This window comes from Corylus avellana, chromosome 6 (genome assembly GCF_965113065.1).
Source record: "Corylus avellana chromosome 6, dhCorAvel1.hap1.2, whole genome shotgun sequence".
Lineage (NCBI taxonomy): Eukaryota > Viridiplantae > Streptophyta > Magnoliopsida > Fagales > Betulaceae > Corylus > Corylus avellana.
In genome coordinates this window covers 24,493,296-24,515,999 of record NC_142495.1, presented here as the reverse complement: position 1 = coordinate 24,515,999, position 22,704 = coordinate 24,493,296, and the positions used below count along the sequence as shown (strand labels likewise).

At 34.7% G+C, this 22,704-nt stretch overlaps 3 protein-coding genes across 5 annotated transcripts; 1 reads left to right on the top strand and 2 right to left on the bottom strand.

Moving 5' to 3' along the window:
* Window positions 1-735: 735 nt before the first annotated feature.
* Window positions 736-5,274, bottom strand: LOC132186172 (NAC domain-containing protein 78). Of its 2 annotated transcripts, none has more exons than XM_088517819.1 (6): window positions 5,012-5,274; window positions 4,641-4,918; window positions 4,167-4,544; window positions 3,959-4,076; window positions 1,083-1,155; window positions 736-997 (listed from the first exon to the last, which is right to left on the bottom strand). In XM_088517819.1, exons 1-6 carry the CDS (start codon window positions 5,163-5,165, stop codon window positions 994-996), a joined length of 1,005 nt encoding a protein of 334 aa, XP_088373945.1. In that variant the 5' UTR covers window positions 5,166-5,274; the 3' UTR covers window positions 736-993. The 2 variants fall into 2 exon arrangements, with proteins under 2 accessions (XP_088373945.1, XP_088373946.1); XM_088517820.1 differs by having other exon boundaries at window positions 4,641-4,937; window positions 5,012-5,273.
* A 3,004-nt stretch (window positions 5,275-8,278) lies between these two features.
* LOC148585067 (malate dehydrogenase [NADP], chloroplastic-like) lies at window positions 8,279-10,465 on the top strand. Its single transcript, XM_088517688.1, has 10 exons — window positions 8,279-8,494; window positions 8,608-8,678; window positions 8,766-8,856; window positions 8,959-9,033; window positions 9,119-9,220; window positions 9,344-9,466; window positions 9,916-9,984; window positions 10,095-10,163; window positions 10,252-10,305; window positions 10,401-10,465. The coding sequence occupies exons 1-10, from the start codon at window positions 8,279-8,281 to the stop codon at window positions 10,452-10,454; spliced, it is 924 nt and encodes a 307-aa protein (XP_088373814.1). The 3' UTR covers window positions 10,455-10,465.
* A 6,057-nt stretch (window positions 10,466-16,522) lies between these two features.
* On the bottom strand, window positions 16,523-21,123 carry LOC132186171 (NAC domain-containing protein 78). 2 transcript variants are annotated; one of them, XM_088517821.1, is made up of 6 exons: window positions 20,829-21,123; window positions 20,464-20,760; window positions 19,993-20,367; window positions 19,785-19,902; window positions 16,872-16,944; window positions 16,523-16,786 (listed from the first exon to the last, which is right to left on the bottom strand). In XM_088517821.1, exons 1-6 carry the CDS (start codon window positions 20,994-20,996, stop codon window positions 16,783-16,785), a joined length of 1,035 nt encoding a protein of 344 aa, XP_088373947.1. In that variant the 5' UTR covers window positions 20,997-21,123; the 3' UTR covers window positions 16,523-16,782. The 2 variants fall into 2 exon arrangements, with proteins under 2 accessions (XP_088373947.1, XP_088373948.1); XM_088517822.1 differs by having other exon boundaries at window positions 20,464-20,741.
* Between the last annotated feature and the right edge of the window lie 1,581 nt (window positions 21,124-22,704).

Here is a 22,704-nt window from a genome sequence, read left to right as displayed (position 1 = left end):
TTGGAACTCACTCATGAACCTAGCAAAGGTAGGTTTTATTTATACCTAATTCAAATTTTCTTTTCCTTCGGTTAGTCACTTATCATTTATTTATTGGTGCATTGAGGACCCAAAAGAGTCTTAGGGTGTTATTTGCACACAAAAAATAATAATGTTTTTGTTTTATTGAGTTCTGAACTTTACAGTTTTTTTTTAAAAAAATATTTTTGAGGTTTTATGTGGTTATCAATTTGAGTCTATAAACTTTTAATTTAAACAATTTATCACAACTTACAAGCGGTACCAAATCTATATTGGAATTTTACATTAAATTATAACCGATCTAATCATGTGTGTGATTTTCAATTAAAAAAGTAGAAATGAATGAAGAGAAAGGGAGAGATTTTCTTTTTTGTTTGTTGAATTGATGCCTACTATCCTAATATAAAATTTTTAAGAAATAATTTAGTAGACTCTCATACGATTGACATACAATTATGATGATGTGACAGCGAATATTAACCATTGATTTTTTATTTTTACAAGCCTTTGTTAATCCAAAGGTTAATTTTCACTAGCACATTATCATAGTTATAAGACAGTCGTATGAGAGTCTACTAAATAACATTAATTAAAATTCCGGGGATAAGCTAGCTCGGGCAAACAATTCCTTACTTTTCTTTCCTTTGGTAAGTACTTCCCCCCAGTAAACATAAACATAAACATAATTTTTTATTTTTTGCAGGTACTAAGTAGTAAGAACCCAGCAGATTTCAAAGCACATGGTCATCAGAAGTGAAGTTATACAACAAAAAGCAACACAGCCCTTTCAGGGAAAGGACTGATACAAAGGCCCAACACAGCCAGTACTACAAATGCATACAACATAACACCATAGGTAGACAATCCAACTAGCAGAGTCTAGTAGTACATAGATATCATCAAAATCAGACATGACACAAATTTTAGCAGAGAAAAGAGAAGCACAGTTGCCATGCAAATTCATGCCGGTCATCACCTGTGCGCAAAAATGGGAAAACATTAGCAACTAGCAATAATAAGATAACCTTAATTACCACAACTTCTAGTCAAATGGACCTTACATTGAGTTCCCAAGTGTTTGAACAAGCAATCTATTAATCTCCGACTCAGATAAGTTACCCGGCAAAGTAACCTCTGAAAGAAAAAGAAAAAGAAAAAATATCAATTGAGAGCAATAATTGCATTGTCATTGGAAGTCCACCATACAGACAAACTGGCCAAAAAGAAGTATAATTAGGGTAAAACAATTTAAGCATATAAGTTAGCCCTATTAATGCAACCAATGAAACTCCATAACCACACGCCAAACAATTTTAAAATCTTTCCCCATTGTCCACCAAATTGGCACAACCATGTCATTGAACCTATTACATCATGTCACGCAATCAATGTCCATATAGACAATACATTAACAGACAAGACGATGATGCATGGCACACGATCAATCTTCATAACAATATTAAAATCATACTGTTACAGATAACTGTTATAACAAAATTGAGATGCACGCCACAAGATTCAAGCAATAAATATAGCTAACAATTTTATTATTATTATTATTTTTAAAAAAGGCAAAAACAATTCACCACATACATAACATTTAGGCAGATCACGTGGAGAAAAGCCATACTACTGCAGATCAGTTCGGGACAAGAATTCCCTACGGTTCAAATCTCAAACAAATTACATTTCAAACCGGAGATGAAAAGAAGAAACTATCTCTTTTTACCAACAACAACCACTTTCCTTTGTAAAGCGTACAGCTTTTTATTTATCAATCTCTGCAGAATAATATACCCCAAACGTTTCTATTACAACATGGAGGAAGATTATTCAACTAATGGTCTTTCTTTCTAACATTTTCAACATGCAAATTGCAAAGTCCAACTAGAACAGATTAAATTCAACCAGTACAAACTGCATGGAGAGCCATTCCAAGCAGACGAGAATCACAGAAAGGGTGAAAAACCAGATACATAAAGACATGCACAAAAATAAAATTATATGACTCGTTGACAATACATAATCAGTATCTTCTATAACAAAGGAGAAGCCAAATTCCAAAGGTAGTTATTCCTATGAACTCGTCTTGAACTCCATTCCCAAAAAACAGGTTGACTTATATCTCACTTTGCTTCTATTTGCTTACAAATCTTTCTAAAGAATTAGCTATATGGATCGATTGTGCAATGTCAATCCATTAAGAATTCAAAGGAACATACGCTAAACTAGATTTAAAGTAAACAAAATCCAAATAGTTGCTTGCAAGATTCTTCTTCTTCGTCTTCATCCAAGTCTTAAAACTTAGAACAATCTCCTTTTCTTGCATAGAAAATACTTATAATATTTTATGTCCAAGAGTTTATCCATTAGGTCTCCAGTTTCAGACTCCAAGAATTTTTATTTTATCACAATAAGAAGTTTTCTAGTAGTATAACTATCAAATATGACACCTAGAACAGAATCAGATATGCACTGCTTTATGATTTTCAGATTCAACGTATTAGCTTTCTATCACTTTCTATAATGTGCCTTCTGTTTTCAAGTACTAATGTCAGTGGGCTTTGGCGGCTATTCCTCCAAGGCTATGTCTACGCCCAATAAGCCAAGAGCTATCTAAGTAGAAAGAGTAGAGAGGTATCACATGATTATTCCCAACCAGAGTTTCAATAATAAGCATTTAAGTAGAAAGAGTACAGAGGTATTCAAAATTGTGGAAACTGCCTAAAATTATCATAATAATTCAATATCATCTAGAACATAATGTATGCAAGTAATGGATGGATGCTTAATTTTTACCCAATTAACATGGATAATTAATTAAATAATCTGTAAATAATATGATCATACATAGTCACATAATTTCATAAAAATTAATATATGATAATATGATGCCATTTTAAATAGAACAATTATGCATTAAACTCAGAAAATACTAAGACATCTTCAGTAAAATTTTGATACCATAACTTACACGTTATGTTTTCGAAAAATGTGCCAAAAATATACAAATTTTCATTACAATACCCAAAATTGTTATGTGGGTTTCTCATTTGGGTCATAATTCAGATTTTTCAGATTTCCACATTAGAACTCAAAATTGTCATGTGGAAAACATTTGGGATCACTTTTCAATGATTAATCAATACTAGGGCTAGAACCTTTAAATATTAAAAACACAAAAAACAAGAAACAAAAACAAAGTACATATATGTCTAATTATATAGCGTGGATTAGTCACATTGGTTTATGACTTCCACAAGTTTTTGCAGCATGTGTGGTCTGTAGAATTAGACACACTTGTGGAAGTCATATATCGATGTGATTAATCCACGAGCACGGTCACATAATTACCGTTAGTAGGCTTAATCTTCTTCCCTCTACTACTTCTCTCCTAAGGTGACCGTTAACGATTAAGCCTTTTATTATAGGAGAATAGGGTTTTTCACATCCAGAAAGGAGAAGAAACCTAGCCTATATATAGAAATACTTAAAAAGTTCTTCCCATTATAGACACTACATTATTAAGAAAACAAGATCTATATATAATTTCACCACATCCTAAGCTGCCATAAGAATTATAATCTTGATGCAGCTAAGGTGCACCAAACTCTGACAAATATGAAGTGATCACTCAACTATATTAGTTTAATTAAACTCTGACAAATATGAAGTGATTATAGACAGGACAGTCAACCTATTTTTGCAAATCAAAATTCACAATCATGGAAGTCCAATTTACAGAAAAATATTGCAACGGAATGAGGTCATCATCAAAAGAGAAAGGAAAACAAGACCCAAGTGCATACAAGTCTCAAGGGAGTATACTGATACTTCAAACTTCTATCAATGTTCTACATAATTATACACAAGGAAATATCAAAAGGTAAGTTACTAGAGAAGCTGCGATACTTGATCAAATTAAGATAAATCCTACCTGATTCATCCGTTAAGGCCTTTGGGTTATGCTTTGAAGAGGAAGCATCATTGCTTCCCTGTAACTTTGATAGACGTAGACTTTCTTTCGACAGTTGGTCAGCTTCCCCAATTTCATTCTATAATAGAGGAATAAGTTAATCAAAAACTGCACTGCAAAATCCAAAATCATAAGCACAAGTCAGTGTATTTCAAAAGTAAAACTTTACCTTCTGGGTGATGGGTGTTTGGTGAGAACTAGCGTTTTCAGTCCCTAAAAATTCAGAGGGATCAAAACCTTCAAAATTCCTATCGGGAAGGTCAAAATCTAAATTCAGGTCATCTAAAATCAGAGGGATAAAACCCCATGGATCTTCTTCCATGGGGTTCAAAAGATCATTAGCTTCAATATACAAGCCATCATCTCTGAATGAGTTTGCATCCACCCCATTTTCCCCTGGGATAAAGTTTTGGTCATGATGCAGCTCTGAAGTTTCACCATCACCAACCGCCACTTCCTCAGTGGCAGCCTCTTCACCGAACGACGCCTCCTCATTCTTGGGCCCCGTCCCACTCTTCTGAAAAATCTTACACAGTACAAGCGATTCCTGCTCCCAACCCAAAATAACATTAATTCCAATACCATCATCAACCAAAAATATCCAAAACACAATAACAAAATATGAGCTGAATCAGAATCTTACTAGGGCAATTCCATTTTTCTCCAATTCCTTGTCAACGAGGCGGTACTCGTGCATGACCCAAGTTGTAGGAACCCCATGGCCAGCTCGGCCGGTGTGAAAAGTGAGGATTTTCTTCATCATCACAGTGCGCGAGTTGCGGCGGACCTCGCGGTCCTTCCCTGTGGGCTTCCAGAAACCCTTCTCTGTGGTCCGATTGAACCTCGCACTCTTCCCATATTTTCTGCCCAGTGCACTGAAGAAATACGACTCTTGGTCCCCCATCTTTAACGTCGATTTACCTATACCCAAAATCAACAACTACACGATCTTTAAACCTGCATACACACATACAGAAACACAGAGAGAGAGAGAGAGAAGGAGAAGAGGGTTACGTGTGAGGTCCCAGGGCTCGGACTTGTAGACATCGACGACGTCGATCGGTTTGAGAGGCTTGCCGGAGACCCAGTTCTTGAGGTAGTAGTGGAGTTCAAGATCGTTCGGTTGGAATCGGAAGCCGGGTGGAAGTGAGGCCAAGTAATGGTTCATAGCATTCGAATAGCAGCGATCGACGAGAGAATTGTGTGGTTTGGCTTTAGATTTGAAGGTATAGGAAAGAAGAGAAACTTCCTGGCAAAGGAAGTTGAAGCTCGGCCGTACCATCTAAAATATCTCTCTTACAACACAAGTTATACATCTCATACAAAATATTATACGTATAACATTAAATAAATAATATCAATGTCCTGTACGGGAAACCTGAAAAGGATTTTGTTTTGCTCATGAATTTCAGACACTGTTTATGAAGCTCAGGAACAGGAGATATTAATTGTTTTCTCTTCAATGTAAATTTTTTTACTGGATATTTTTTTTTTGGGCTCATATATACGTTACTGCTCATCATTTAAATTCAAGCAAATCATTTTGTTTTATTGATTTAATTCGAATTGCAGAATTGTATTATATTTTTCTGTGTTTAAAGGTTGTTTATAGGTTTATTCAAACGGTTTTGATATGTAATTAATTATGCTAATACACTATAAATTTCAAATGAAGGAATAGTTCTTGCTCTTGAATTAATTATGCTAATACATTTCAAATACAGTGTTTATATATTCGGAAATAAAATCCTCTCGATTTTACTTAAAAATGGGATAAGTCATTTTATTATTAGGAATTTATTTCGAACCCCTTTTTCGAGGCGAGTTGGCTAAAAGAACCAAAAAAAAAATCAAATTGGTGTTGAAAGTTCTCTTATGCGTCCAACTCCAAGGAAGTGAAATCATTTTAATTGAGATTTGACATAATACAGTGTGTGAGTAATTTTTGATGCACCATATATAATTTTGGAAAAAATTGCAGTTTACCCCTTTGAAGTTTCAGTAGTTTTTCAATTTTAACTCTAAAGTTTAAAAATTGGCAATCTACTCCTCTAAAGTTTCAAAAATTGGCAATTTAAACCTTCCGTTTAATTTTTCATTAAATTGGATGTAAATTTTTTTTAGGGAAAAATCCACTTTACCCCCCTGAAGTTTCAGGGGTTTTTCAATTTGAACCCCAAAGTTTAAAAAGTGGCAATGTACCCCCCAATATTTCAAAAATTTTCAATTTAAACCTTCCGTTACAATTTTCGTTAAATTGGACAGAAATTTTTTTAAAAAAAGCCTGAGGGTACTTATGTAATTTTAGAGATTTTCGTCCAATTTAACGGAAATTATTAACAGAAGGTTTAAATTGAAAATTTTTGAAACATTGGGGGGTACATTGCCACTTTTTAAACTTTGGGGTTCAAATTGAAAAACCCCTGAAACTTCAGGAGGGTAAAGTGGATTTTTCCTTTTTTTTAAAAGCCTGAGGGCAATGATGTAATTTTATAGATTTCCGTCCATTTTGACGGAAAAATTAAACAGAGGGTTTAAATTGCCAATTTTTGAAACTTCAGGAGAGTAAATTGCCAATTTTTGAACTTTAGGGTTAAAATTAAAAAAACCCTGAAACTTAGAGGGAAAAACTGCATTTTCCCTTATAATTTTTGTTTTCATGCACTGTAGTATAATGTAATTTTTTGTTTTTATGCGTGCGCGCGTGATAAACCTTTCTTCCTTTGTTTAATCCGCATTGCCTACCTCTAACAAATTTTTTTCTTAGGTGTTCCTATGAAGAAGAGACGAAATCCTGGAAGAAATTAATTAATATTGCAGTCTCAGGTGCTGCTGGGATGATATCTAATCATCTGCTTTTTAAAGTGAGGGTTTCTTAAATCCAAAGCTCAACATTCCTTTTTTAATTTTAATTTTAATTTTTTTTTTCTTGTTCTTGGGAGGTCGTTATGGCCTTTTTAAATTTTTGGGGTAATTATCTTTTGTCCTCATGAACTACAGCGCTTTAGGACTTTCCCTCTATGAACTACCAACTATGATACCAGACCCTATTGAACTACCATCTTATGACAAAAAGCCTTATTCCGTCAGTCAAAAGGGTTAAAATTAACGGTCAACGGTCATGTGCAAGTCATGTGCCATTTAAAATTTTTTTCTTCCACTTTTGCCCTCACTTCAGACCAATGGACCACAATTGACCACGTGTAGGGTTGGAGGGTATAAGCGTCATTTTCTCAGTCTGAAGTGAGGGCACAAGTGGAAGAAAAAAATTTTAAAATGACATATAACTTGCACATGACCGTTGACCGTCAATTTTAACCCCTTTGACTGACGAAATGGAGCTTTTTGTCATAAGACGGTAGTTTGATGGGGTCAAGTGTCATAGTTGATAGTTCATGGGAGGAAAGTGCCAAGACGCTGTAATTCATGGAAGCAAAAAGTAATTGGTCTGTAAGTCAACCTACATGATCACAGGGATACTTGGCAACTAAGCTTGCAGTTTGAAGTAGGAGATCTGTTGTCTTTTTAAACTGAAGGCTTCTGGTCTAAAGTAAAATGTCCTCCATCTATTGACCTAATATATTAATGCTTTCATTTTTTGTGAATAACCTCTTTAGCAATCCAGCATCACAGGCATGTAGCCAAAATTTAAAAGAAAAAAAGTTGTTATGCACGTATTTATTACATTAAGGTTCACTTCTCTCATTTGGGTAAATGCTCAAAAGTTGGTATGCATTGAGCTCAGTTGCTGATGACGGACAGTTCGATATATTATTAAACTCTCTTCAAACTCTTTTGATGCCTTCGTAAAACCATAGAAATGATCACTCACTTCCATTTTCCACAGCAGTCAAAGCACTAGAACAAGAGTCACAACAAAAAATGCTTTAGCTTTGGCAAAGAAGCTAAAAAGAAAGTCATAACAGAAGGAATAACCTTATGAATGACGGTGTTTGCTTGGGACAGGGAATCTGACTTTGTTTGTTTTGCCAGCTTGCGTCTGGTCATATTCTTCTTATTGACTAGGATTATTGCTTGAAAATAAAACAAAAGCCATATGCACAAGTTTCAAAAAAGCATGCCAATTTTCGTGTTTAAGGAGTTGAACTTTCCTAAAAGTTAAGCTTTATCATTTTGCCCGAATTCAATGTGTTTTATATTATTGACGAAGTAAAGATAAAAAGAGTGTTTTGACCTTTCTAGCCATTGTCTGTTTATATGTGACTAATATACTTCAAATTTACTATTGTCTAAAAATAGGTCCTCTTAGAATGATGATTAATGTATCTCCATCCTAACAAGTTAATTCATGCAGGTGTTGCTATGGAATTGGAGGATTCCTTGTTTCCTTTGTTGAGGGAAGTTAGCATAAGCATCAATCCATATGAAGTGTTTCAAGATGTAGAATGGGCACTTCTAATAGGAGCAAAGCCCCGAGGGCCTGGAATGGAACGAGCTGATTTACTGGACATAAATGGGCAGATTTTTGCAGAGCAGGTACCACTAAATTTGCATCTTGTTATGAATTATGATTTTTTTTTTTGTCTTTAAAACAACAATCGGTCATATTGAGTTGATTCTTATGTGTTCTTTTTATTCTAACTTTATAGGGAAGGGCTCTTAATGCTGTTGCATCCCGTAATGTCAAAGTGATAGTCGTGGGCAACCCTTGTAATACTAAGTAAGAGGTTTTCTTTTTTATGCTTGATCTACAAAATTGTGTTCCATATTGTGCCTGTAATTGCATTGTGTTATCTTTTCCATGCAGTGCATTAATTTGTTTGAAAAATGCTCCCAACATACCCGCAAAAAATTTCCATGCTTTGACTCGATTGGATGAGAATAGAGCAAAATGTCAGGTAAAATTAGCTCATGACCATTCCTGGCATTGATTATATACAGTTCCGGCTGTCATGACCAGAAGGAATAGATATTCTAAATAATGGCTATGATTTATGCAGCTGGCCCTCAAAGCAGGTGTATTCTATGATCAAGTGTCAAATGCGACCATCTGGGGAAACCACTCGACCACTCAGGTCATTAAGAGGTTCTTTTGTAAGAGCTTGCATGAAAAGAACCCTCACACCTCTTCTAAAGAAAATTTATATTTAACTTTAGCAGGTTCCAGACTTTTTAAATGCTAGAATCAATGGCTTGCCTGTCAAAGAGGTTATCAAGGATCAGAAGTGGATAGAGGAGGAATTCACCAAAAAGGTCCAGAAGGTAGGCTTTGCAGAGCAATAATTAGATTAAAAATATGCACATGGCTTAATGAATTAGCAAAGTCTACTACTGAACCATGTGTATTTCATCTTCAGAGGCTAAAAAGTAAAATTTGATTTGCAGAGAGGTGGTGTACTGATTAAAAAATGGGGAAGATCTTCAGCTGCATCTACTGCTGTGTCAATTGCTGATGCAATACGGTCTTTAATTACTGCAACCCCTGAGGGTGATTGGTTTTCATCTGGAGTAAGTTCACTTTTGTTGAATGTGCACGCATACAAATATATGCTGTCAGATTATTGAGAACCAAATCAGAAATTTCTGAGCAACCATATTGCCAGAGATCCACCAACTCCATTCATGCTAATGGTGAGATATATGATGGGAAAACAGAACAGACCTTTGGAAATCATTTAATTACTCTCAAAAGTTCTCTTCGTACAATATTGCCTCCCTTTTCTTTGCTATTTGTCCCACAAAAGAGCCCCATGTTTTCTAATAAATGAAAAGCAACAGCTTAATAGGAGAAGCCCATCAATCAGTCATCATAGTTGTCAAATTTATGCCTAATAATTGTGTGGTGACTCAACAATAAGAATAATTTTACTATCAAAGGCTGGTTTTCTGAAGTGAATATGTAAGTTGAATGCTACTTACCACTAGTATCCAGTCTCATGATTACAACCCCATTGTAGGTTTATACCACTGGAAATCCATACGGAGTAGCAGAAGATATTGTTTTCAGTATGCCATGCAGATCAAAAGTAAGTTTGGATCAGAGTTCTTATTTCTACACTGTCCAATTGCCTTTACCCTAATATTTTATACTGTTTAATTGGATTTTCCCTAATAAGCTATCCTCCCCATTGTCCAGGGAGATGGTGATTATGAACTTGTCAAGGATGTAATATTTGATGACTACCTTCTCAAGAGAATAACCAAGGTGAGATATCTTCTTCTCATTGACTATGGAGAAAAGAAGAAAACATCCATTATTTCCAATGGAAGTTGAAGGAACAATTGTTTTGCAGACTGAAGCTGAACTGCTAGCTGAGAAGAGATGTGTTGCCCACCTTATAGGGGAGGTAAATCTTGTAATTTTATCATCATTGCTTCCCTCAATCATCAAAATAAGAGTCATCTTTATATGCTCTGCCCTTTCTTTGTTTTTTTCTTTCAGGGAATCGCTTTTTGTGATCTACCCGAGGATACGATGCTTCCCGGAGAGATGTAACACGTCGATACTGTTTTTTAGTATGAAGAATTCATATGAAAGCTACCACATGCCGTCCACAGAGATACTAGATATCAAAATTAAAATTATACTATTATTTATGTAAAATAAGCTTGCAAAATAATTTGACAGGCAGTAAAAATGATTCTGTGTTGAGGCTTTTGTTGGATTTTGAAGTTACGTCTTCGGCTTAGAGCTATAAAGTCGAGGCCTACTCCTTGCCCTACTCGGCTGAGTCTCTATGGGCCTTGATCATCTCTGTACTTGTCGTGCAATTGTATTAATCTGATACTCTTGAGTGCTGTGTATTATTCAAAAAAAAAAAAAAAGCAATAATGATTTGTCCATTAATCACAATTGCACTTAAACAGCAAAGAGAAGTTTCTTTCTTTTCTCTTCTTTATCCTTTTTGGGCCGACAGCAAAGAGAAAATATAAGTGGATGGTCAATTGTGAGTGTCGCATTCAACAATCAAGGGAGAGAAGTAGTGCATTCATGAAGGTTCTCTTGGCTTCTTGTTGGAAATCACTTACATTGGATGGCTCTAGGCGCTTCAAATGGCCAAATAAAAGTAGCCAAAATTACTCCAACCGTTTGAGGGTGGCTCTAGCCGAAGAAGGATCCTCCCCATTTCCAATGAAATGGAGGGAATCCACTTAGTTAAAACTACCTTCTTGTTTTAACTAAGTGGATCCTCTCCATTTCATTTGAAATGGAGAGGATCCAGAGGTCTGTTCTAACTGGCTTCCAAATAGCCAAATTGAGCCGACAATTAATTGAGATGTTGAGCATTTACAATAATTTATGTATATTTTTATACAAAATGACTAATTAAAATCCACTTTATCTAGTTTAGCTCATGAATTTTAAAAGATATTATACATCAAATTATCTTTTTTTTTTAATCTATATTATATAATTTTTTTTTTTTTTTTATTGTTTTCTAAGGATTGCATTTTTCTTAAGAGTAATGCTAGGGACTATCTTTCTATCCTCCTAAAGCTGATGTGGTCATATCAGCTTGAATTTTAAATAAATCATACTTGAATTTTGATCAAATAGTAATTTTGAAAACCACATCAACTTTAAGAGGATAAAAAGATGGTCACTAGCATTACTTATTTTTTAAAAATCATATTTTTCAACTTTTGAGAAAAAAAGAGACGTGGAGAGAAAAATAGTAGGAAAAAATTTTGAGAAAAGAAATGTAGAGAAATAAATAATATATTAATGAGACAAATGTATGAACAGTATCCGCTACATGTAGTAGTAGTATTCACAAATGCAAAAAAATAATCCGATGAAGAGGGTTTTGCTTCTCTGTTTTAGGTAAAAATAAGAAAAATCACGACAAAAGCCGTTTCAAACCGAGGAGGCATGAGGTAAAAAAAAAAAAGCCCCCCCTCTTCTGTAGCAAAATAGAGAACGTAATACAAAAGGAGCTCATCAAACTTTGCTTGACCCGCTTTAGCGACAACCACCCGCTGTCCAACAACCCATTTCGTTTGTTTAAATTGAAATTAAGCTCAAACTCCGTAATTTTTTACTGCTCTGAGCCTAACACCCAAAACCCTATTTTTTACATTCATAATGCGAATCTTAGAAAAATTCACCAAACACTACTATTAAATCATTATTATTCGTCTTAAAAACATTATTAAAATCTGAAGAAACGCAGGTTTGACAAATGATATCATTACATTTCACTATTTAACCCTTGATTTCCACAAACTAATTAAAGATTTCCACAAACTAATGAAGACTACCACAAGTTAGGTAGGCTTCTGAATACAAGTAGTTTTCGGTGTTTTCGAGCCTTTGACGGTATTTGAAAAACCTTAATCAATGTTTTTCAATAATTAATCAATTGTAAAATAATCTTTTATTTTCCGTAAAATAACTTATAAAAATTTTCCGTCCACAGTTCCTTCCTTCCTTCCTTCAAACCTAACCATCTGCTCTCCAACCACACCAACCTCCCGCAATGTCGCCGACTCACCGCGACTGAAAAATCAATAGTTTTTCGAAATGATTTCCTCTAAAAAGTCTTACATCGGAAAATGTTTCCCGTCCAAACATATGAAGCCTTGTAAATCTGACACCCTTCTGCAGAAACTTTCTGAATATACACAATTGATGAATAACATTGCATTGAACAAAAATAAGAGGAGAGGGTTGCCAGTAGAAACCACAGGAAATATAAAAGCAACATACGGGAAACAATTTATGCTTAAGAAAATATTACTCTTACTAATCCATTAGCAATCGAATTTAACAGCCAAGAGCCCGATTTAGTTTTAATCATGTTAATGTTGCCAGCAATTCTTGGGACCCAAAAGAACATTAAGAAGAATCAAAATCCCAAATATCGTTGGTCGGTTCATCCATTCGTAATAACTTAATCAAAAGTTGCAATGCAAAATCCAAAATCACATGCGCAAGTCAGTGTATTTGAAAAGTCAAGGACTTTTTTACCTTCAAAATTTAAGAAATCGGGTCTGTCAATTCTTATTTTGCTCACCACAAGTCTCAGACGTGAATCGGGCGGCAGAGAGACGCAAGACCATCGTGAGCGAGTTGCGACGGACCGGGCGAGGGCGATCCTTCGGCCGGTCCGCCGCAACTCGCGCACCGTGGTCTCCCAGTCCATTGGCAGAAGGAAGGAAGGAAATAAGGTAGGCAATTTAGAGTTGGAGGATTAGGGTTAGGATTTCAGAAGAGAGGTAGAGAAGAGAGTGGCTCAAAATGAAGTGATAAACTTCGCTATTTAAAGCTTAGTTGTGGGGGCTTTTAGGGTTAGAGGATCCTAGAAGGAGCTCATATTACGTTACCTACAACCGCAAGAGCGGTGCAATCGTATGCTTTGGTGATTTTAGGTGCCAAATGGCAGGATTTGGATGGTTGGTGATCAGGTAGCAAGCTTGGTTGTTTGGATCTAGGACTTTTGGAACTCACTAATGAACCTAGCATAGGTAGGTTTTATTTATGAGTGCTGCTATGCGGCTGCTTTTTAGCTTTTTTTTTTTTTTTGAGTTGGAGACTTGGTAAACTCATCAAGACGGTGAGGGCCGCAAGGCCCGCAACTCGCAAGACTGAAGACTGCAAGAGCCTTTGGACAACGATCGCCGATTGGCACTTTGAATCCTTGATATATATATTTTTTGTTTGGATTTCGGGTGACTGGTGAGGTTTATAGTTTTCTGTTTCTAGTTTTCCTTTATTTGGGTTTTGTTCATAATTTGTTAATTTGTTGGGATCTGATCTTTGTATATATTAGGTTGCTTAGAAAAGTGAGGAAGAATGGAAGATAAACAAATATTTTATTTTTTAGTTCTTAGTTGGTTGCGCTGCACGCCTAGCGCCTGCACTGTGCGTGTTTCTTTGTGCATTGTGCAGTTTGTGCGTGCGGTGTAGAGTGTGGACCATTTCTTTGATATGATCTTGTATATATATTTTTTGTAACACTGATCTTGTATATATTTCAATAGTTGGTTGCATAGAAGTTAGAAAAGTGAGGATGATTGGGCAAGGTGTGTTTTATGATTGGGATTTTGCATCTTGAATCATTTAGTTTATAGGATGATTGGGATTTTGCGGAGCTTATTTAGGGGTGTCAAAAATTATCGGGAAACTGGGGACCCGATTTCGGTTCCGGTTTGAAAAATTCAAAAACCGGGTACCCCGGTTCTGGTCCCGGTTTTTACCGGGAATACCGGAACCGGGTTTATATTTTATTTAATATATATATATATATATATATAATTTTTTTTAGGCTTAGGATAATCTCTATGAATATTTTTTAATGTTTTTAATATAATATATATATTTTAATATAATATATATATTATATTAAAAATATTGATTTTTTTAAAGATTTTTGAGCTTTTTTAGGTTTATTTTTTAATTATTTGGAACAATCACAACAAAGCCTCTTTAATCTAGACAAAAAGACTAATAGATTTTTTTAAAAAAAATGAGCCAATTTATGAGAACAAAAAAAAAAAAAAAAAAGGCTTATTTTAAGCCCAACACCTAAAATAAGCCAAAAAACCAATTTTCTTCAAAAATCGGTTACCGAACCGGGTAAAACCGGAACTGGCCGGTAACCGGGACCCCGGTTAACCGGGTTCCCGGTTCCGGTTTCCCAAAACCGAGAACCGGGGTACCCCAGTTCCGGTTCCGGTTTTGGCCGAAAATCAGGAAACCGGATCGGGTTGACACCCCTAAGCTTATTGATTGGGCAATTTACTGAAATTTACAAACTCTAATGAATAATATGATTGACTGAAATTTTTGGAGCTTTTTATTGACACATATCTCTCATTTTCATCATTTTGTTTATCTTATTCTAAAAAAATATTGTTATTTTTTTTTGTAAGGTGTATTTTATATATTTTGGGATTTTGTCGAGCATCAACGAGTTTCAAAAGATTATTGTCAATATCGTGTTTGTTCTTTTTATTAATTTATTTTAGGCTTATAGCTATCGAAATATGCTACTAATTTTATTATAATATCATTAGAGTATGTTTCATGAGTGATGATACGGAGAACGCCGGGGTGCATGAACAGTCATGCACGCCAGACATTTTATTTATTTTTAATTAAAATAATAAAATATTTTATTTTATTATTTTAAAATATTAAATCAATCGGGCGGCGTTCTCTTTATCATCACTCATGTTTCATTAGCCTTTTTTAGTTTGAGAAGTATTCAAACTAATAGATAAATAATTTTTCAGGTTTGTAAAAAAACTTAGATTACATCATGGGCAAGACAAAAACAATTTATGCATTTTTTTAAGAAAAAATATGTTGATTCAAATTTTAGGCACTTTGTATTTGTACTTTACTTTTGTACTAGTACCTACACGGTAACTGATATATAAATTTAGCATTATTTATGAAGTCAGATAAATATGTTTTTTGTGATACATATATTGTGGTATAATTTCTTTTTATTTTATTGTATTTATTATATTATAATAAAAATATAATGTATAAAGAGAACAAAAAAAATTTATTTTATCATTATATTTTATTATTTTATTGAAGTCCCTAGTAGAATGAATTCCTGAATCCGTCACTGAGTTTGGCTAGTCACTTATCATTTATTTATTGGTACATTGAGGACCTAAAAGAATCTTAGGGTGTTATTTGCGCACAAAAAATAATAACGTTTTTGTTTTATTGAGTTTTGAACTTAAGAGTTTTTTAAAAAATTTATTTTTGAGTTTTTATGTGGTTATCAATTTGAATCTATAAACTTTTAATTTAAACAATTTATCACAACTTACGAGCGGTACCAAATCTATATTACCCTTTTACATTAAATTATAACCGAGCTAATCATGCGTGCGGTTTTCAATTAAAAAAGTAGAAATAAATGAAGGCAGTGTTTGGGAATGGCCTAGGCTGGCACTGTACAAGGGCCGATACTGTAACATTTTTTTAGGAATATGTGTTTGATTGGTTTTAGTAAAAACGTTTTGTAGAAAAAAGAGAAAAATATATATTTTATATGGAAAAGGTAAAACATTTATTTTGTAGTGATTTTTTTATTTAAATAATAAAAAAAAAATTATTGATGAGGTATAAAAAGTAGAGATGTTGAGATTAATTTTGAAGTGAAGATTTTTTTTTTTGGATTGAGGGAGGGCCTGGTACAGTACCAGCCCAAGCCATTCCCAAACACTGCCGAAGAGAAAGAGAGAGATTTTATTTTTTGTTTGTTGAATTGATGCCTCCTATTGTACTATAAAATTTTTAAGAAATGATTTAGTAGACTCTCATACGACTGATATACAACTATGATGATGTGACAACAAATATCAGCCATTGATTTTTTTATTTTTACAAGCCTTTGTTGATTCAAAGGTTAATTTTCACTAGCACATTATCATAGTTGTAAGACAGTCATATGAGATTCTACTAAATAACATTAATTAAAATTCCGGGGATAAGCTAGCTCAGGCAAACAATTCCTTACTTTTCTTTCCTTTGGTAAGTACTTCCCCCCAGTAAACATAAACATAAACATAATTTTTTATTTTTTGCAGGTACTAAGAAGTAAGAACCAAACAGGTTTCAAAGCACACGGTCATCCGAAGTGAAGTTATACAACAAAAAGCAACACAGCCCTTTCAGGGAAAGGACTGATACAAAGGCCCAACACAGCCAGTACTACAAATGCATACAACATAACACCATAGGTAGACAATCCAACTAGCAGAGTCTAGTAGTACATAGATATCATCAAAATCAGACATGACAAAAATTTTAGCAGAGAAAAGAGAAGCACAGTTGCCATGCAAATTCATGCCGGTCATCACCTGTGCACAAAAATGGGAAAACATTAGCAACTAACAATAATAAGATAACCTTAATTACCACAACTTCTAGTCAAATGGACCTTACATTGAGTTCCCAAGTGTTTGAAAAAGCAATCTATCAATCTCCAACTCAGATAAGTTACCCGGCAAAGTAACCTCTGAAAGAAAAAGAAAAAGGAAAAATATCAATTGAGAGCAATAATTGCATTGTCGTTGGAAGTCCACCATACAGACAAACTGGCCAAAAAGAAGTATAATTAGGGTAAAACAATTTAAGCATATAAGTTAGCCCTCTCGATGCAACCAATGAAACTCCATAACCACACGCCAAACAATTTTAAAATCTTTCCCCATTGTCCACCAAATTGGCACAACCATGTCATTGAACCTATTACATCATGCCACGCAATCAATGTCCATATAGACAATACATTAACAGACAAGACGATGATACATGGCACACGATCAATCTTCATAACAATATTAAAATCATACTGTTACAGATAAAACTGTTATAACAAAATTGAGATGCACGCCACAAGATTCAAGCAATAAATATACCTAACAATTTTATTATTATTATTATTTTAAAAAAAGGCAAAAACAATTCACCACATACATAACATTTAGGCAGATCACGTGGAGAAAAGCCATACTACTGCAGATCAGTTCGGGACAAGAATTCCCTGTATGGTTACTGAGAAACACTCGAAAAACAAAATCAAGAAGATTCAAATCTCAAACAAATTACATTTCAAACCGGAGATGAAAAGAAGAAACTATCTCTTTTTACCAACAACAACCACTTTCCTTTGTAAAGCGTACAGCTTTTCATTTATCAATCTCTGCAGAATCTCTCCACGAAATATACCCCAAACGTTTCTATTACAACATGGAGTAAGATTATTCAACTAATGGTCTTTCTTTCTAACATTTTCAACATGCAAATTGCAAAGTCCAACTAGAACGGATTAAATTCAACCAGTACAAACTGCATGGAGAGCCATTCCAAGCAGACGAGAATCACAGAAAGGGTGAAAAACCAGATACATAAAGAGATGCACAAAAATAAAATTATATGACTCGTTGACAATACATAATCAGTATCTTCTATAACAAAGGAGAAGCCAAATTCCAAAGTTAGTTATTCCTATGAACTCGTCTTGAACTCCATTCCCAAAAAACAGGTTGACTTATATCTCACTTCGCTTCTATTTGCTTACAAATCTTTCTAAAGAATTAGCTATATCGATCGATTGTGCAATGTCAATCCATTAAGAATTCAAAGGAACATACGCCAAACTAGATTTAAAGTAAACAAAATCCAAATAGTTGCTTGCAAGATTCTTCTTCTTCGTCTTCATCCAAGTCTTAAAACTTAGAACAAACTCCTTTTCTTGCATAGAAAATACATATAATATTTTATGTCCAAGAGTTTATCCATTAGGTCTCCAGTTTCAGACTCCAAGAATTTTTATTTTATCACAATAAGAAGTTTTCTAGTAGTATAACTATCAAGTATGACACCTAGAACAGAATCAGATATGCACTGCTTTATGATTTTCAGATTCAACGTATTAGCTTTCTATCACTTTCTATAATGTGCCTTCTGTTTTCAAGTACTAATGTCAGTGGGCTTTGGCGGCTATTCCTCCAAGGCTATGTCTACGCCCAATAAGCCAAGAGCAATCTAAGTAGAAAGAGTAGAGAGGTATCACATGATTATTCCCAACCAGAGTTTCAATAAAAAGCATTTAAGTAGAAAGAGTAGAGAGGTATTCAAAATTGTGGAAACTGCCTAAAATTATCATAATAATTCAATATCATCTAGAACATAATGTATGCAAGTAATGGATGGATGTTTAATTTTTACCCAATTTACATGGATAATTAATTAAATAATCTGTAAATAATATGATCATACATAGTCACATAATTTCATAAAAATTAATATATGATAATATGATGCCATTTTAAATAGAACAATTATGCATTAAACTCAGAAAATACTAAGACATCTTCAGTAAAATTTTGATACCATAACTTACACGTTATGTTCTCGAAAAATGTGCCAAAAATATACAAATTTTCATTACAATACCCAAAATTGTTATGTGGGTTTCTCATTTGGGTCATAATTCAGATTTTTCAGATTTCCACATTAGAACTCAAAATTGTCATGTGGAAAACATTTGGGATCACTTTTCAATGATTAATCAATACTAGGGCTAGAACCTTTAAATATTAAAAACAAAAAAAACAAAAAACAAAGTACATATATGTCTAATTATATAGCGTGGATTAATCACATTGGTTTATGACTTCCACAAGTTTTTGCAGCATGTGTGGTCTGTAGAATTAGACACACTTGTGGAAGTCATATATCGATGTGATTAATCCACGAGCACTGTCACATAATTACCGTTAGTAGGCTTAATCTTCTTCCCTCTACTACTTCTCTCCTTAGGTGACCATTAACGATTAAGCCTTTTATTATAGGAGAACAGGTTTTTTCATATCTAGAAAGGAAAAGAAACCTAGCCTATATATAGAATACTTATAAAGTCCTTCCCGTTATAGACACTACATTATTAAGAAAACAAGATCTATATATAATTTTACCACATCCTAAGCTGCCATAAGAATTATAATCTTGATGCAGCTAAGGTGCACCAAACTCTGAAAAATATGAAGTGATCACTCAACTATATCAGTTTAATTAAACTAATTGAATATGATTATAGACAGGACATTCAACCTATTTTTGCAACTCAAAATTCACAATCATGGAAGTCCAATTTACAGAAAAATATTGCAACGGAATGAGGTCATCATCAAAAGAGAAAGGAAAACAAGACCCAAGTGCATACAAGTCTAAAGGGAGTATACTGATACTTCAAACTTCTATCAATGTTCTACATAATTATACACAAGGAAATATCAAAAGGTAAGTTACTAGAGAAGCTGCGATACTTGATCAAATTAAGATAAATCCAACCTGATTCATCCGTTAAGGCCTTTGGGTTATGCTTTGAAGAGGAAGCATCATTGCTTCCCTGTAACTTTGATAGACGTAGACTTTCTTTCGACAGTTGGTCAGCTTCCCCAATTTCATTCTATAATAGAGGAATAAGTTAATCAAAAACTGCACTGCAAAATCCAAAATCATAAGCACAAGTCAGTGTATTTCAAAAGTAAAACTTTACCTTCTGGGTGATGGGTGTTTGGTGAGAACTAGCGTTTTCAGTCCCTAAAAATTCAGAGGGATCAAAACCTTCAAAATTCATATCGGGAAGGTCATAATCTAAATTCAGGTACTGATCAGCCATTTCAAAATCTGCAGGATCTTCTTCCATGGGGTTCAAAAGATCATTAGCTTCAATATAAAAGCCATCATCTCTGACTGAGTTTGCATCCATCCCATTTTCCTCTGGGATAAAGTTCTGGTCATGATGCAGCTCTGAAGTTTCACCATCACCAAAAGCCACTTCCTCAGTGGCAGCCTCTTCACCGAACGACGCCTCCTCATTCTTGGGCCCCGTCCTACTCTTCTGAGAAATCTTACATAGTACAAGCGAGTCCTGCTCGCAACCCAAAATAACATTAATTCCAATACCATCATCAACCAAAAATATCCAAAACACAACAACAAAATATCAGCTGAATCAGAATCTTACTAGGGCAATTCCATTCTTCTCCAATTCCTTGTCAACGAGGCGGTACTCGTGCATGACCCAAGGTGTAGGAACCCCATGGCAAGGTCGGCCGGTGTGAAAAGTGAGGATTTTCTTCATCATCACAGTGCGCGAGTTGTGGCGGACCTTGCGGTCCTTCCCTGTGGACTTCCAGAAACCCTTCTCTGTGGTCCGATTGAACCTCGGACTCTTCCCATATTTTCTGCCCAGTGCACTGAAGAAATACGACTCTTGGTCCCCCATCTTTAATGTCGATTTACCTATACCCAAAATCAACAACTACACGATCTTTAAACCTGCATACACACATACAGAGAGAGAGAGAGAGAGAGAGAGAAGAGGGTTACTTGTGAGGTCCCAGGGCTCGGACTTGTAGACATCGACGACGTCGATCGGATTGAGAAAACCGAGAGGCTCGCCGGAGACCCAGTTCTTGAGGTAGTCGTGGAGTTCAAGATCGTTCGGTTGGAATCGGAAGCCGGGTGGAAGTGAGGCCAAGTAATGGTCCATAGCATTCGAATGGCAGCGATCGATGAGAGAATTGTGGTTTGGCTTTAGATTTGAAGGAATCGGAAAGAACAGAAACTTCCTGGCAAAGGAAGCTGAAGCTCGGCCGTACCATCTAAAGTATCTCTCTTACAACACAAGTTATACATCTCATACAAAATATTATACGTATAACATTAAATAAATAATATCAATGTCCTGTACGGCAAAACTGAAAAGGATTTTGTTTTGCTCATGAATTTCACACAAACTGTTTATGAAGCTCAGGAACAGGAGATATTAATTGTTTTCCCTTCAATGTAAATCTTTTTACTGGATTTTTTTTTTTTTTTTCTTTTCATATATACGTTACTGCTCATCATTTAAATTCAAGCAAATCATTTTGTTTTATTGATTTAAATCCAATTGCAGAATTGTATTATATTTTTCTGTGTTTAAAGGTTGTTTATAGGTTTCTTCAAACGGTTTTGATATGTAATTAAGTATGCTAATACATTATACATTTCAAATGAAGGAATAGTTCTTGCTCTTGAATTAATTATGCTAATACATTTCAAATACAGTGTTTATATATTTGGAAATAAAATCATCTCAATTTCACTTGAAAAAGGGATAACTCATCTTATTATCAGGAATTTATCTCGAGCCCCATTTTTTAGGCGGCTTGGCTAAAAAAAAGAAAAAAAAAATTGGTGTTGAAAGTTCTCTTATGCGTCCAACTCCAAGGAAGTGAAATCATCTTATGTGAGATTTGACATAATTCAGTGTGTGAGTAATTTTTGATGCACTGTATATAATTTTTGTTTTGATGCACTGTAGTATAATCATCTACTTTTTAAACTGAGGGTTTCTTAAATCCAAAGCTCAACACTCCTTTTTTAGTTTTAATTTTTTTTTTCTTGTTCTTGGGAGGTCGTTATGGCCTTTTTAAATTTTTGAGTAATTATCTTTTGTCCTCATGAACTACAGCGCCTTAGGACTTTCTCCCTATGAACTACCAACTATGACACCTGATCCCATCGAACTACCATCTAATGACAAAAAGCCCAATTCCGTCAGTCAAAAAAGTTAAAATTGATGGTCAACGGTCATGTGCAAGTCATGTTCCATTTAAATTTTTTTTCTTCCACTTTTGTCCTCATGAACTACAACGTCTTAGGACTTTCTCCCTATGAACTACCAACTATGACACCTAATCCAATCGAACTACCATCTTATAACAAAAAGCCCAATTCCGTCAGTCAAAAAGATTAAAATTGATGGTCAACAGTCATGTGCAAGTCATGTTCTATTTAAATTTTTTTTCTTCCACTTTTGCCCTCACTTCAGACCAATGGACCACAACTGACCACGTGTAGGGTTGGAGGGTATAAGCGTCATTTTCTCGGTCTGAAGTGAGGGCAAAAGTGGAAGAGAAAATTTAAAATGACACATGACTTGCACATAACCGTTGACCGTCAATTTTAACCCATTTGATTGACGAAATGGGGCTTTTTGTCATAAGACAGTAGTTTGATGGGGTCAGATGTCATAATTGGTAGTTCATGGGAAAAAAGTGTCAAGGCGCTGTAGTTCATGAGAGCAAAAGGTAATTTGTCTGTAAGTCAACCTACATGTTCACAGGGATACTTGGCAACTAAGCTTGCAGTTTGACGTAGGAGATCTGTTGTCTTTTAACCTGAAGGCTTCTGGTCTAAGTAAAATGTCCTCCATCTA